This window comes from Phyllostomus hastatus, unplaced genomic scaffold (assembly GCF_019186645.2).
Source record: "Phyllostomus hastatus isolate PE091 unplaced genomic scaffold, TTU_PhHast_1.1 phas_scaffold_46, whole genome shotgun sequence".
NCBI lineage: Eukaryota > Metazoa > Chordata > Mammalia > Chiroptera > Phyllostomidae > Phyllostomus > Phyllostomus hastatus.
This window is the reverse complement of record NW_025334032.1, coordinates 4962041-4976510: the sequence shown is the minus strand read 5'-3', so window position 1 is coordinate 4976510 and position 14470 is coordinate 4962041. Positions and strand designations below refer to the sequence as shown.

The 14470-nt window shown below is 41.4% G+C and overlaps 1 protein-coding gene across 5 annotated transcripts in view; it reads left to right on the top strand.

Annotated features, from left to right (window-relative positions):
• The first annotated feature begins 2743 nt into the window (after window positions 1–2743).
• DOCK9 (dedicator of cytokinesis 9) overlaps window positions 2744–14470 on the top strand; it is a 337662-nt gene continuing 325935 nt past the window's right edge. For all 5 annotated transcript variants that reach the window (XM_045821862.1, XM_045821859.1, XM_045821855.1 and 2 more), the window contains exon 1: window positions 2744–3194. In XM_045821862.1, coding sequence (XP_045677818.1) covers window positions 3066–3194 — 129 coding nt within the window. In that variant the 5' untranslated portion in view covers window positions 2744–3065. The remainder of the gene's footprint in view (window positions 3195–14470) is intronic.

The window sequence follows — 14470 nt, the reverse complement described above, 5'->3', positions numbered from 1 at the left end:
AATCTTTTGTGTTCTTGATGTCAAGATGCATCATTCCAACCTCTGCTTTTGTTGCCAGATGACATTCTCCTTGTATATCTGCATCTGTGTCTCTTCTCTTCTCATAAGGATGTCAATCATGCTGGTCCAGTATGACCTCATTTTAACTTGGCATCTGTAAAAACCTTATTTGCAAATAAGGTCACATTCATAGGCACCAGAATTAGCACTTCCAATATTTATTTTGGAGGGATACAATTCAACCCATAACAGTAGAACCAAGTTTCTGCTGAAACTTAAACATGAGCAATGTTCTATTTGTTAACAACACACTTTACCAGATAGAAAGGTCTCAGCTCTAGGTTGCTTGGAAAATCAGTCTTCCTGGGCTTAGTTCACATTTCCATGCTTCTTTCTTGACTATAAGAACTTGCACTTGGTTAGATACTGTCAGTGACTACTGTCAGCACCTTACACTTCACCCCCTGCTTCCCAAATGAAAATCTGAATTCTAGAATCTAATGAGTCAGCAAGCCAGCACAGAATTTAGGGCTGGTAGAGATCAGAATGAAATTAGAAGGGTGAGGAACTCTTCACTATCCAGATATATGTGCTCTTTTTTTCACTCATGTATTCATTAAATGAAACGAAACAAAAAAGGAAAAAAGAAAAAAAGAAAAAAGCCCCACAATTTTGTGTGCTTCTGTTGTTGTTTTTAATATTTATAATCTATTTCCCTTCTATGGAAGTAGATATTGTTTAGCAACTAAAGTTAATATGGTGGGTAAAGGTTTGTGCTGTTTGGGACTTATTCAGGAGTCAGAAACTGGAAAGGGCCATCTTAATTTAGAATTCTCAGGCTAGCATCTGACAGTTCAGGTAAGAACTGAGCTTACAGTACTTGCTGGTGTGGCTCATTTGGTTGGAGTGTTGTCTGGTAGACTGAAAGATTCAGGGTTCAATTTTCCATTAGGGCATATATCCAGGTTTCCAGTTCCATTCCCAGCCAGTCATGGTCATGTACAAGGCAACCAATCATGTTTCTCTCTCACATTGAAGTTCCTCTCTCTCTCACTAAAAGCAGTGTAAAAAACAAAAGTCCTCCAGATGAGAATAAAAAACAAACAAACAAACAAAAAGAACTGAGCTAACATATACCAGTGTAGCTCAGAAGTGTAAATTTGGGGTGTGGATGGTCTTATAAAACAGCTCGAGAGGCTGCCCTGTATCTCCCTATCCTATTGGGATTACCCAGTCTACTCTTGGAACGGAAAAGGCCTGGAAAATGTCTACGCCATTCCCTGATTTCGTAGAGGAAGTAGATTTGTGTGAGATTGTTTTTACTATGCACACATTACTTGTTTTGTTTCTCTTCCAGGCTGTCAGGCTCACTCAGTGCCACATCCTAGGTTCCAATTGATTAAGACTAGGAAAACATAAGACTAGGAAAACAATGAAAACCAACAAGCATTTACTGAGTGCTGATTGCATGCCTAACCTCCAGTCTTATGTGGCAGACCTGCCCATTAAGTCATGAACCGCAGTGTTTTGCTTCTAGCACTGGATTGGTAGTTTTCTCTACAACTTTAAGACTCTGCGTTAAGCCAGTGTTTGGTTTTCTGCCAGGGTGGGACACAATGAGCGGCCTCCTTCCCCGCAGTAATGGCCCTGACACTAGGGCGGTAGGAGCCACTGGGATTCCCTTGAAGGGTGGCGAGATGAACGCTCACACTGCGGAAGCCAAGCTGGCAGGTAAAGAGCTGTCCATCAGCAGGGTATGGGGCGTGCCTTGCGCAAACCGGCCAACCAGCCCCCTCCTTCGAGAATCCGCCCAAATCCAAACCACTGAGCATGCGCTAAGGCCCCTACGCAAAATCGCCTTCCCAGCACGTTTCCCCGCGGGGTCAGTGTTAGGCTGCTCAGGTTATCCTTAAAAAATAGGGGAAAAGAGAAAAAAGTAATGAGTGTCCTTTGCGATGGGAAAGCAGGAAAGGCTATATGAAGAAATTCCTCCGAGTGGTGGTTGCTCGCAGCCGCCAGCTTTTGGGTAGGCATATTCTGTCATTTCAGCCTCTTGCAGATTGTCTTTAAAGGAGATATATAGAAAACTCAGAAGTTTTGATCCTGTTCAAGGTGACGCAGCAGGTCGCCCTTGCGAGCTGGGTGTCTGCATGATTAGCGAGTGATTCCGGCCTACAGTGTCCTTTATCGCTGGATGCTCTTAGGGTCCCAGAAGCTTCACACATTTCTCTAGAAGCCTCTGGGGCGCTCCGTCTGGCCGCACCGACGCGGCTTCTGAACGTCCCTGTGTTCTTTCAGTGCCCTATAAAGTCCACTTTCTTGAAACTTCCGTCCCCACAGGCCCCAGGCCTACAGGGGTACAAGATGCCATCACGCCCGGACCGAGAGGGTGACCGCGGAGTCCCCAGGGCTCTGGAGGTGCTCCACGGTCAGGGAACCCAGGGTCCCTGGGAATAGGCACCAGTTCCAGGGTCTTCCCCTGAGCTTAAGCGCCCTCCTGCCGTGCACCACCCTCATCTTAGCCCATCGGGCCTGCGACCCGGGGAGGATCTAACCCGTGTGGAGGGGCTCCTTGGAGTCCCCACCAGCCTCGCTGGGAGCACCGCGCGGCACACGGCGTGCATCTCCCGCACTGCGCAGCACGGTGCTGGCCGGACACCCCTGCTGAGTCTGCGGTCCTGCTGCACCACCCCCTCCTCCGTCCGCCCCGCCTCACGCCGAGCCCGACACCCCGCCCGGAAGAGGCGGCCGGGCCAGCGCCTGCGGTGGGAGGCTGGTGGCATGGGGGAGTTGCCGCCGCCTCCACAACCACCGTAACCTCTAGCGAGCCCAGGTGCTGCTCCTAACTCCCGGAACTGCAGACGTGGATAGGGTCGCCTTACAGCGTGACACTACTCGGAGGGCGCGGCCTGGGCTGCGTCCCCGGGACTAGCTGAGAGGGAAACAGGCGGAGGCGCTGGGAGCCTCCGGCGGGCGGGGCGCAGAGGACGCACCTGGCAGCCTCACCGCCGGGCCAGACTCCGGGAGCAGGCGCTGCGGCGGCGGCGGCGGCGGCAGCTGCGAGGATGTCGCAGCTATCGCTGCTCCCCGCCTCGGCGGAGACTCGGAAGTTCACCCGGGCGCTGAGTAAGCCGGGCACAGCGGCCGAGCTGCGGCAGAGCGTGTCGGAAGTAGTGCGGGGCTCGGTGGTCCTGGTGAGTGAGGGATAGGGACGGAGGGAGGTGGACGGGCGGCCACCTCCTCCATGCTCTTTTAAGTGGGCTGGGCGGAGATGGAATAGTCCACCCTGCTGGGTCTTAAATATTAAGAGGTGGTGGGAAAGATGGGCGGGGGTGTTGGACGGGGAGAAAACGACGGTACTGGAGGGGTAGCAACTTCCAGATCCTACCCTGCATCCGGAGGTCTTCGCCCCACTGCTGCCCCTTACTTGGGAGTGAGATCGCTACCTCCGCTTCCCATCCCCCAGCCAATTCACCTCTCTCTGCCAAATGGGAAATTACCCCCCCCCCCCTTAGCCCCTCCCACAGCCCTGTTTTCCTGGGGTTTGTGGAGAGGCTGGACACCTGTAGCTTGAAGGGGCGCAGGGGCAAGGAGATGGGGGTTTCCTTTCCCAGTCTGCAACGTAGGGTTGGGAGATGGCCCTGCGGACCCTTTGGATGGGCTAAGCTCCAAGAGGGAAGGGCCTCTTCATCCTCTTCTTCATCTCCCTTCTTCTAGCCGGCATCCTGAGGGTTCGCCTCCTCTTATAAAGGGTTAGGGGGAATGACAGGAGCCGTTGGTAACTTCAGTTTAGTGCAAATTACTATGAAGTTTGGGGATTTGAAGCAAATGAAGCAAGCTTCTCCGAGATTAATCTGGTTGTAGTTTAAGATCTTTAGAGAATAGACACCTGGATGTGAGGGAGATGAAGTTTTAAATCAACTTTTCCACAGCCAGGGCTGGCCCTGCTAAATTGGGAAACTCAGTGTGCCTGATCAATTGGATGGTCCAGGAGAGGAGTGACGTTTGAGCAGCAGTGTGTTTTTCCCGGCAGCTGGAAACTTTTAGTAGCAACTTGCCTTGTCGCTGACATTTGCTTTCTTGAAAGGGGCTTGTTTGTGGGTGGGTAACTCACGGTGTTTGTTGGAATGATGCAACAAGATGGGCCTTGGAAGTGATTCACTCACTGGGCTTTGTGGCAGTGTTTGTGGGGTATTACCAGGGTGGAGTGCCAGGTCCCTTAAAACAGGGGCTGGGCATCTTTTTGGTGGCAGATAGATGCCCTTCCTGGGCAAACACAGGATAGCATGAGTGGTGTTTGTGGAGATTGGAGATGAAGTTTCGCTGATTTCCAAATTCAGCTTGCTCAGTTTGATTTTTCTCTCAATTGCCCACTCACTCCAGATTCCACAAACTCTAATTTGTTCCATAATAAACAGGGATTCTATTTTTATGTTTTACTGAAGTTGATCCATTGATGGTATGGAGTAGAGGTGGAGTTGGCAAAATACCAGAACCTGGCATCTCGTCCATAACCCCAACTAATTTCTTTTTTTTTTTTTAAGATTTTATTTATTTATTTTTAGAGAGGGAAAGGAGGGAGATAGAGAGAGACAGAGAAACTTCAATGTGCGGTTGCTGGGGGTTATGGCCTGCAACCCAGGCATGTAGATCGAACCTGGGACACTTTGGTTCCCAGCCTGTGCTCAATCCACTGAGCTACGGCAGCCAGGGCTAACCCCAACTAATTTCTGTTGATTTGGCTTTAGTAGGACATCTGCATCTTCCCAACTTGAGCCAATATGTGTATGTTAAGTATCAGACTGCATCCTCTCTGTTTCACAGGAAACTTAGTTCTTTAAACTGGGGGCTACTATTCTCATAGGGATTTGTGGCAAAAAGAAGAGTGAATAAAATATAACTTTGCCATGATTTCCAAAGTGCTGGCAGACCTGTACTGAAGAGGAGGTATTAGCTTAATAAGCCATTCTGTTGAGCACAGAAGTGCCAACATAGACACAACTCTGCTTATTATTGATATGCAACAGTCCTTGAATATCTGCTTTTCCTTTTGGAGAATGGCCTACTGGTAGTGACTTACTGTTCATTCCTGTGTGTGACATTCTTCTACTGTGTTACCTTATGACATTTTTAATAGTGTCTTTTTTCCTGAATACCCTTAAGCATGAACACTGGGCTGGTGTCTCAATTTGTAGTGCTGTTTATCTGTGGTCACTTGTTCGATGAAACCTGTTATGAAACAAATACAAACTGTAGGAAAGCAGATGAGCCTATTCTGTTGAGTGAAAGGCTCCCCCTGAATGGGAAATGTATTGCAGTGGTTCTGCATTGCAGACGGAGGAATTTGGGATAGGTTACAGATAATAAAATTACCCAGAAATTTCAATTCTCTCACTTCCTGCCAGGTATTCTGCCACTGTTTCCTTCCTCTTGCTGCTCTCCTGTGTCTGCCAGGAAGTCACAGCAGGTGAATCTCCCACACAGGTTCTGGCTCAGCTTTGTTCTAGGAGCATCTAAGAAAGTAACTCTGATCCGTGCAGGAGGCAGAGCCACAACCAAGCCAGGCTTTGGAATCCTGTGGTCCACTGATCTATGCTTGGATGGAAGTATTACTTTGCTCTATCTTTGATGACTTGGGTCAGAGCTAATACAGTGCCTCTAGCATAATAAATGCTTATTAAATATTCTTAAGTAGCTGATTAATAAAGCAGTTCTGCAGATGGACTAAAAGAAAAAATGCATAGATTATCCATTTAACTACCTCTTCCCATGCCTCTAGTATTAATGGGTGGCCAGTACTGGGTTCAGAAACAACCAAATAGTTCAGTGGGTTGTAAAGACTTCCATTTAACAAACAAACTTTAAAATGTAAAAGTGAGATGTGCTCATAAATTTTTCATACCTTTATTTTTTTAATGTTTAGGTTTGTGGACCTTTAAAAATGGTCCTCTTATCAGCTATACAATGTTAGGCATATAACAACTTTGTTGTCCCTCAGTTTCTTCATCTATAGAGTGGAGATAATAATTGTGCTTGAATTATAGGGCTGTTGTGAGGAAATGAGCAATACAGGTAAAACTCTTAGTGCTTGGCATATATTCTTTCAGCTACTAAGTCACTTTGTACTGTTGCTTACTTCAGGACTCTTGTTCTATTAAACGGGGCTTTACTGGATTGTTTCTAGAGTTCCTTTCCCCACCAACAGGCTTTGATTTTAAGTTGCTTGTTTTAGAGTAACAGATGTGCTACTAGTAATATTCCAGTAATATATACAGTAGGAAAAATAATTTATGACTTTGGGTAATGAAAGAACAGTCCTCATGATTCTAGAATTAGCTTTCCATGATTTAGAATCATCAGGAGGGCAGCATGCTCAAAATATATGCAAGCTCAGAAGAAAGACTAGAAATAATTCCCTGAGCAGAGTCGAGTTGTGATTGCTTTTGGAACTCCTGAAGGTATTTATTTTACCTTGGGTCTCTCAGTGTATTAAAGATAGCATCATAATGGCCTAGATCTGATAGTATATCACTCAAGGCCTAAAAATATCCTTTCTCTGAAAGATTTGTTTAAGTATTGTGACACAGCTCTTTGTATGGGTTTGCTGATTTATATGCCCAAGTCATCTGGCTGCTGGCTTCTGTACTGATCTTATCTCGTTATGTTCAGTTTCAAACTCTTCTACTATGTGAAGCCCCTGCCAGCAATATCATTCTGTGCCTCTTGGAGACCTAGCAATACAAAATGAAATGAAATGAAACCAGGTCAGGTCCTTACTAAATTTCCTTTGCGTTGCTGGAGGATGAACAGAAAATGTGGACTGATCATCTCCCAGCGTATGTGCTTGGTCGTTCCTCACCCTCCCAGTTCAGTCAGCTCAGGATTCTAGTATTATCGTAGGTAATGTGAGACCCAAGTGGTGTTCTTTGAAGTGTTCTGGTAACATAAAATCTCATTTTGGCTGTAATTTTAAATCAGATATGTTAGTAAATCAGCAACTAAACTGGCCTGAGCTTTACCTCACTGTCTTTCTCCACCCTCTGGTGGAGTCCTAACAGAAATAATTCTAAAATACAGGAAACACGGTGAAGGCCCATCTCCAACTAGATAATCAACAACAGGTTCTATTTCTTTGGCTTCTAGTTTGTTTGAATATTAGGAGATGGGAGGGCCTTGAATTTGCAAAGGGAAGGAAGGAATTGTGAAATTTTTATCCACATTTATTGAGGGCCTGCTCTGTGCTAGTACTTTTTGCTGGGTGCCGAAGATACGCTGTTTTGTTAGAGCAGGCCCTTGTCCTGAAGGGTTTATGATCTAAACACGTAGAGAGGTCAGTCATCTGTAAAAAGATGGATAACAGTACAAAAGAGCAAATTTAAAGGGTCAAATGCCTGCTGCAGAGAATTGAAGAAGATGAAATGACTGAACTGGTATACTAGGAAAGGATTTATGAAGAATTGAACTGGACCTGGAAGTATCTTGCATAAGGGGGGCTCCCCCTCCACCCCAGAAAAGAATAAGAGATTGAGCAAATGCTTAGGATGCCCAGGTAGGCCAAAAGTGAGCAGAGCAGCTTGGGCAAAGAGGGGCATGTTTTGGGAGGAGGGGAGAGAAGTTTTGAGAAATACAGTTGCCAGTTTTGGAAAAAAAAGTCAGTGATTAGCTGAGAACACATCATAAAAGATTTTTTTCTTGTCTTTGTGAAACCTGTTTTAGGAAAGAAGTTCAAACCAGCCTATTAACATATGCTTCTTAAGGAGATTTTCCCCTCAGTGCAGTTGTGGGGTAAATATGATAGTTTTGTGTCATGTAGGCCTAAGGACAGGATAGAGGTCTGTGCTGTGGAGGAGAAAACTCTGAAACCTCTGTGTGTGTGTAAACATTTAGGGTATCATGTGAAGAGTCAGATATGGTGAGTGCACTATTAAATAAATGATACTGCATAAAACAATGTTGGAACCCCATCAAATAAGTGTAACAAAATGTGAGAGTTACCTATAAAATGAATGATAGAAACAGCATTAATCATGGGTGAATAATCATGTAGGGGTGAAGAAGAATTTTTAGAGCATGAAATGAAAAAGGAAAACCAGTTTGGCCTGGGCTTGGGAGGTGAGCCATGGCTTTGTCACTGATGAGCCCAGGCCTTTGAGCAAGTCACTTTACCTAAGCCTCAGTTTGCTCATTTGAGACTTGGGATTGTTAGGTATTATTATTTTAGAGAATTAAAAAAATATTAAATAAGGTAATATATATGAAGTACTTAACAGTAAGTGCTTAATGAATGTAAGCTTGTATTATGTTAATAAAGGAAAATGCTTATTATCTTGACTAAATATATCTGGAGCTAGTGTTTATTGAGCACTTACTCTGTCCTAGAATATACAGCTGTAAGTGGAGGGTCTGAGTCTTGAAACTGGGCACTGTGGCTTAAGACCATGTTTTTTTAATCACAATATTTTATGTATTGTATTTTTTCATTATCATTTCTCCCCCATATGCCCACACAGCAACCACCACAGTGTTGTCCATGTCCTTGAGTCCTTTTTCCTTTTTGCTCCATCCCTCCACCCCCTACCCTCTCCCCTCACCATAGCTGTCATCCTGCTCACCATCTATGTGTCTGTCTCTGTTTTGCTTGTTAGTTCAGTTTGTTCCTTAGATTCCACATATGAGTGAAATCATATGGTATTTGTCTTCCTCTCACCGGCTTATTTCACTTAGTGTAATGTTCTTCAGGCCCATCCATACTGTCTCAAAGGATGAAATTTTCTTTTTTACAGCCTAATAGTGTTCATTGTGTACATGTCACATAGTTATTTTGCAGATCATGTGTTCTTACTCACTGTGCCGGCTGCTTTCCCATATAAACAAACCTCTGTTCTGTATGTCACAGCTACCATAAATGTAAAAGTTAAACATAAGCTTAGAAACAGTATTTATCTGTTTCTGTATCTCAGTTATAGTATTAAGTTTTTTTTAAGTATTAGGAGTTCTTACAAATTAAAAAGAAACACTCCAGTAGAAAAGTGAGAAAGGGCATTAATAGGCAATTCCTCAAAGAAAGGAATACAATTAGCCAATAAAGAGCAGGAAAAGATGTTCAGCCTTGCTTATAATTAGAGAAACATTAACTTAAATAAAATTCCATTCTTTCTGATAAATTTGCAAATTTACAAAGATAGAAAAGGTATTTGCAAGCCTGGGCAACCTGGGCACTCTTATTTGTAGAGTACACCATTGCACAACCCCAGCGGCCCCATTCATGTAGTATTTTATAAGACTTCTGTCTTCTATATTTTATAACATGGTGAATGATATAACCTTTTTGTGGTTGGTGTATATGTATCAAGAACTTTAACAAACTCCTATTCTTTGGTCCAGTACTAACATTTGTGGGAACTTCTCCTAAGGACTAATCTGAAATGTGTGAAGTACCTGAAGTCACAGTGCTGACTCTTCAGAGTAGAACATGTAGAATGCTTACCAACTACAAACTATCTAAAGGTCTTAACATAGTCTAAAAAACTGTGCAACATGGACTATTTTTGTGTTGCCATTAAGTTTTGTTTTAGAAGAATAATAACTTGAGGAAATTCTTCCATTGCAGTACTGGAAAGCAGTAGGGCTTGTGGTTGAGTTCAGGGGCTTGGACCTGGTGTCCTGAGTGGGACCTTTAGTTGTAACCTTGCAGTCTGATGTCTGTCCTTTGTGTGGGGTGGCTTCTCACTCTTTTAATTTGTCTTCAGTTGTCTACAGCATTGGATATCATTCAGTACCCTTCCGTCCCCTTCTGTGGTTCTTCTTCCTCCTTTGCTGTGTTTACTCTGTCTGCTTTCCACACTCACTATCCAATGGCTTCCCTAAAGGGTCTCTTCTCCACCACTGGTTCATAGGATTCAGTCTCCTCCTTTTATTCTGAAGGGAGCTGTACACCTTTATTGCAATTTCTACATCTTTATCTCAGTTTTGATTTTTCTCCCAGCTCTGATCTGTTTTTTTGTTAACCTGCCTGATGTGTGCTTGATTGTCCTTCCAGTCCTTTACCTTTAGCATCTGTGAAGCATAATTGTCACTTTTTATCCCAAATCAGCCTTCCTTTTTGCATGCTTGCATCATTTTCATGGTCATCGACTTTGAAATCTCTAATTCCTCTTTTGTCTCTTCTGTTCATTTCCTTTGGTCTTCCTCATTCCATCATCATTACATCCATTATGTTCTATTTCTGCATCAGTCACTCCTAAATCTCAGTGGGCTGATCACTCCTAAATCTCAGTGGCTGAAAACAGAAGAGTTTATTTTTGTCCTCTCACTCTTCCTCTTCATTGAGGATGGCTGGGGACCGTGTTGTCCATGTCCTGGAACCTGGCTTGATGGGACTGCCACCATCTTAAACGTAGTGGGTACGTGTTGAGGGAAAGTGTTGGGACTCCCTCACAAGCTCTTAACTTCCACTTAGCACTTTTTCTTATGTTGCCTTGGCTAAGCAAGTCTAATGGCCATACCTAGCTAGCTCCAAAGGGCAGGGAGGTACAGTCCCATCTGTTTGCCTGGAAGAAGAGATGAATTGTTTGGTGAGTAGCACTCATGACTGTTGCAACTTGTAACTCGCACCCCTCTGTCTCCTACCCTTTATCTTGTTCCGTGTAGTAGTAGGAGTAGGGTCCTCCCACCTGGTCTCTGCTGCGATTCTTACTCTATCCTTAAGGTTTCAATTTTGAATCCTTAATTCTCCAGTGTTTCCTTCTACTCCACTGTCCTTGGAGTAGAAGCATCTTCCCTTTGACAGTAGGGTACTCTCATTATCAGGCACCACCATGCCGTTGCTCTCCAGCCTGGCTTTAATATTTTCCAGATTCCAGACTCCCATACTCCAGGACCTTGGCAGAAACTCTTACCTTTGCCTGGGGTAATAATCACATCCTTGCCTGCCTTCTCATCTGCCAGGCCACTCCCCTTGGTCTTTGGAACTGTACTTGCACAGCTTTGCCTATCCACCCAAACTGAAACAGGCCTTGCCTGTTCTTTTCCTTTGTATCACTGGGCACATTTATGTATTTATTTGTGTATACGTTTCTCAGTGTGTATTTCCCTCACTGGACTGTTTGTTCATTATGGTTTCTTCAGTGTCTGGCTCAGTAAATATTTTGTGTATGAAACACCTTACATGTTTCAGCTTTTCATTCTTTTTTGATTCTGCATTGTCTTTAATTTCTCTCTTCTACACCTGTTTCTATTTACTTCATTCAATCCTACTTTCCTCTGCCAGATTAATTTTCCTAAAGCACAGGTTCCATTATTATCATTAATTTTTCATTGCCATCTGATAAATTGCTGGTATTTTTGCATGTATCGCTTTGGGGGCTAGTCCTGTGTTTGTGTTAGCTTAGAAAAAGCTGGTCAGGTTGTCAGTAAATCTGCATCATCTTTGCATAATGTTTGAAAACAGCTGCACATTTTGATTCAAGTAATATTAATTTCTTTTTTAGGACCATTTGTTTCCACCAACTCTGTAGATCCAGTGTGTAAAATAACACTTATCTAAATTCTTCTGTTAGGATTTAGTAACACATTTACTTGAAAAAAACAACAACAAAATAAAACAAATATACAGATACTAAAAACCATTGAAATGGCTTTTTATTCAGTTAAATCACGAGTTTTCAAACCATCAAAGGAGCGCTTACTTGGATGTTGAAGTTTCTGTTTTTCTTACATTTTTTGTCACTTTTTCTCTCATGGACTTCTTGGGTCCTTATCAGTGAATTGGTAGCAAGTTCCTAATCTGATCACAGTTCTGTAATGCAAAATAGTTTGTTTGAATCTCCTTGTCCTTCATTTCTTTGAAGTTGGCAGGGATAATTCAATTAAGATAGTGCTTGGGTGTGTCTACTTTGGGAGGTTGGCTGGGTCAGTGCCTTTGTTAGAGACATGCCCATTTATTTATTATAGATGAACATTTATTGAATATTAACCTGGAAATGAATGTGAAAGCAGATGTCTGAATTGCTGAGGGTCTCCATTGGCCACTTGAAATTTATTCTCAAACTCTTATGTGTACATAGTTTGAGATTTCACATACTCGATTTTCATACATTTTGTTTTAACAGAAATACATATTCTATCATGTGGTTATAGTAATATTTTAAGGAGATATGTTTACTATGCTAAGTTAAAAATGTATGAACAGTATATACAAAATTATTCACTTTTAAAAAAGCATAAGCAATATTTTTGTTCATGAAAAATGTTTTATGATCTTACAGGTGCTATAATAAACTATTCTCTTTTGTTTGAAGAATGAGTTAAATATCAGATATTTAGTTTCTGATTTCTAGAACATAGAAAATATGGTAGTATAACCACATTTGTGATAATAAGGTTTTTTTTTTTTTCTTGCTAGGGATGGCAGTAGGGTATAGTGGATAAGGACTTCATCTCAGAGGGTTCTAAACCTTGCTCTTCTGAGAAAGGGCTTCACCCTGAGAATGAAAATTATAATAGCATTTACCCCATAGATCTTTGTGATGATTAAGTGAGCAGATGCATATAAATCACTTAGAATAGGGCCTGGCCCATAGTAAATACCAGATAAGTGCCAGCTTTTGTTATTTATGAAGGCAACGTAAAGGAATATCATATAACCCTTCTGGAAAATTTATATATGGAAAAATTATAATATTGGGTGAAAAAGACACAGTATTTGGAAATAGTGTGATCACAGTTGTGTAAAAAAATAACTTGTATGTTAAGAAATATGTTGGAAGGAAATAAATGAAAACATAGGCATATGGTTTTTCCTTATATATTCCAATATTTTCTGACTGTTTTACTTTTACAATAAAAGTCTGGATAATAATCTATCAAGAAAAAGAAAACAGTGAATATAGGAGGGAAATTTTGGCATATAAGACATTCAGATTAGTACTCTTTGGACATTCCATTTGTACATGTCAGTGCGTGTTCAGGTGTGCATCTTAATGTAAATGTGTCCCTGAAGTGAGATGTACACATGCATCTTGATAGCAAAAGTATTATTGGCTAGCAAGGAGCCCTGCTCATTAAATGCTTAAAGAGGGAGAGGGCCCATGTGAAATAATGAAACTCTGCATTTGACAGTTTTATAAAATTCTTTCAAAAAACTTCTTGCTTGAGCCTCTGGAAAATCTAGTGAGGCAGGGATAATTTTTTTTTTAATTCTGATTTTCAATTTGCTTAAGGTCACTTGGCTAACAGTTAACATTTTTCCCCTCAATCAGATGGCAGGGATTGTCTGAAAGATAATTTAAAATTTGAATTTCTTGGAAACTTTTAAACTGTTAACTTGAATCACTTGGCACTTTTCTGGAAAGTACCACAAATTCTCCGAGTTGCTAGATATTTGTGATGTGGAAATGAAGTTATGTGTTTGGAAGTGAAAGGTATTTTTAGAGGTCATTTAATTCAATTTCTTAATTTTTAAAGATGAGGAATAAAAAGTCTTGGATTTGTCTGTGGTCATACAGCTAGTTAGTGTTATGGAAAAGAACAAAATCTAGTTTACTAACTACTGGTCAGTGTATTTTCCACTGACCATGGAAAGTAATTGAATTTACTTTGTTTACACTTGCATTTTTCATTAAATATTTTTACAGACTATGGTAATCAGATATCAGAATATGAAACATCTATTTGCACCATAGATCTCCTCCCTGCTTATGTATTTCATCAGTCCTAGGCCAGTTTGTAGGTGAAATTGACATACATTTTTTTCTATATTTCTGTTTAAGGAGTATTAGGACAAAGGAGTGAAAAAAAAGTAAGAATTACAGAATTAATGTAAAGAAAGTCTCTATAGAAACTTATTGAAGAAGGAAGAATTAATTTAATAGTCACATAAGTTATCAAGGAATGGAAAATCATGGTTTTATATATACTGTGGTTAAAATAACTATGTGGCTTGAGAAAAAAACCTTCTCAGGCCTATTAACCTAAAATTCTTTAATGTAGAAAAAACTCTGTTAATTTGGGTCATTTTACCTTGCAAGCTCCTTTGACTTGGCTAAAATAAATATTCAGCTATAAAAGGCAATTTGGTTCAAATTGTATATTATAGAAAGAGTTGCATTTCTAAGATTGTTTAGAGGATTTATTTAATCTGTCATTTTAACATATTGCTGTTTTCTTAAGTAGAAAGCTGAGTTCCTATGGTGATAGCAGAGGTGTCATAATATTTATAGTATATTAGATTCATTTTAAACTATTAAACTACTTAGAATTTACAGATATTTGATCTCTTATGTGAGCTTTCTTTCTTCCCAGGCTTTTTAATATGTTCAGTTGTTCATTTTTTATTTTATTCCTTTAAGGAAACCTTCTGAGAGAAAGCTAATTATTTATTTGTAGAAGATCAGAAGTAACTGCTGTTACATTTTCTCCCTTTAAAGTGAAGACTGTGTGTGCTTTTTTACTGACTCTTTTGGAGGTGATT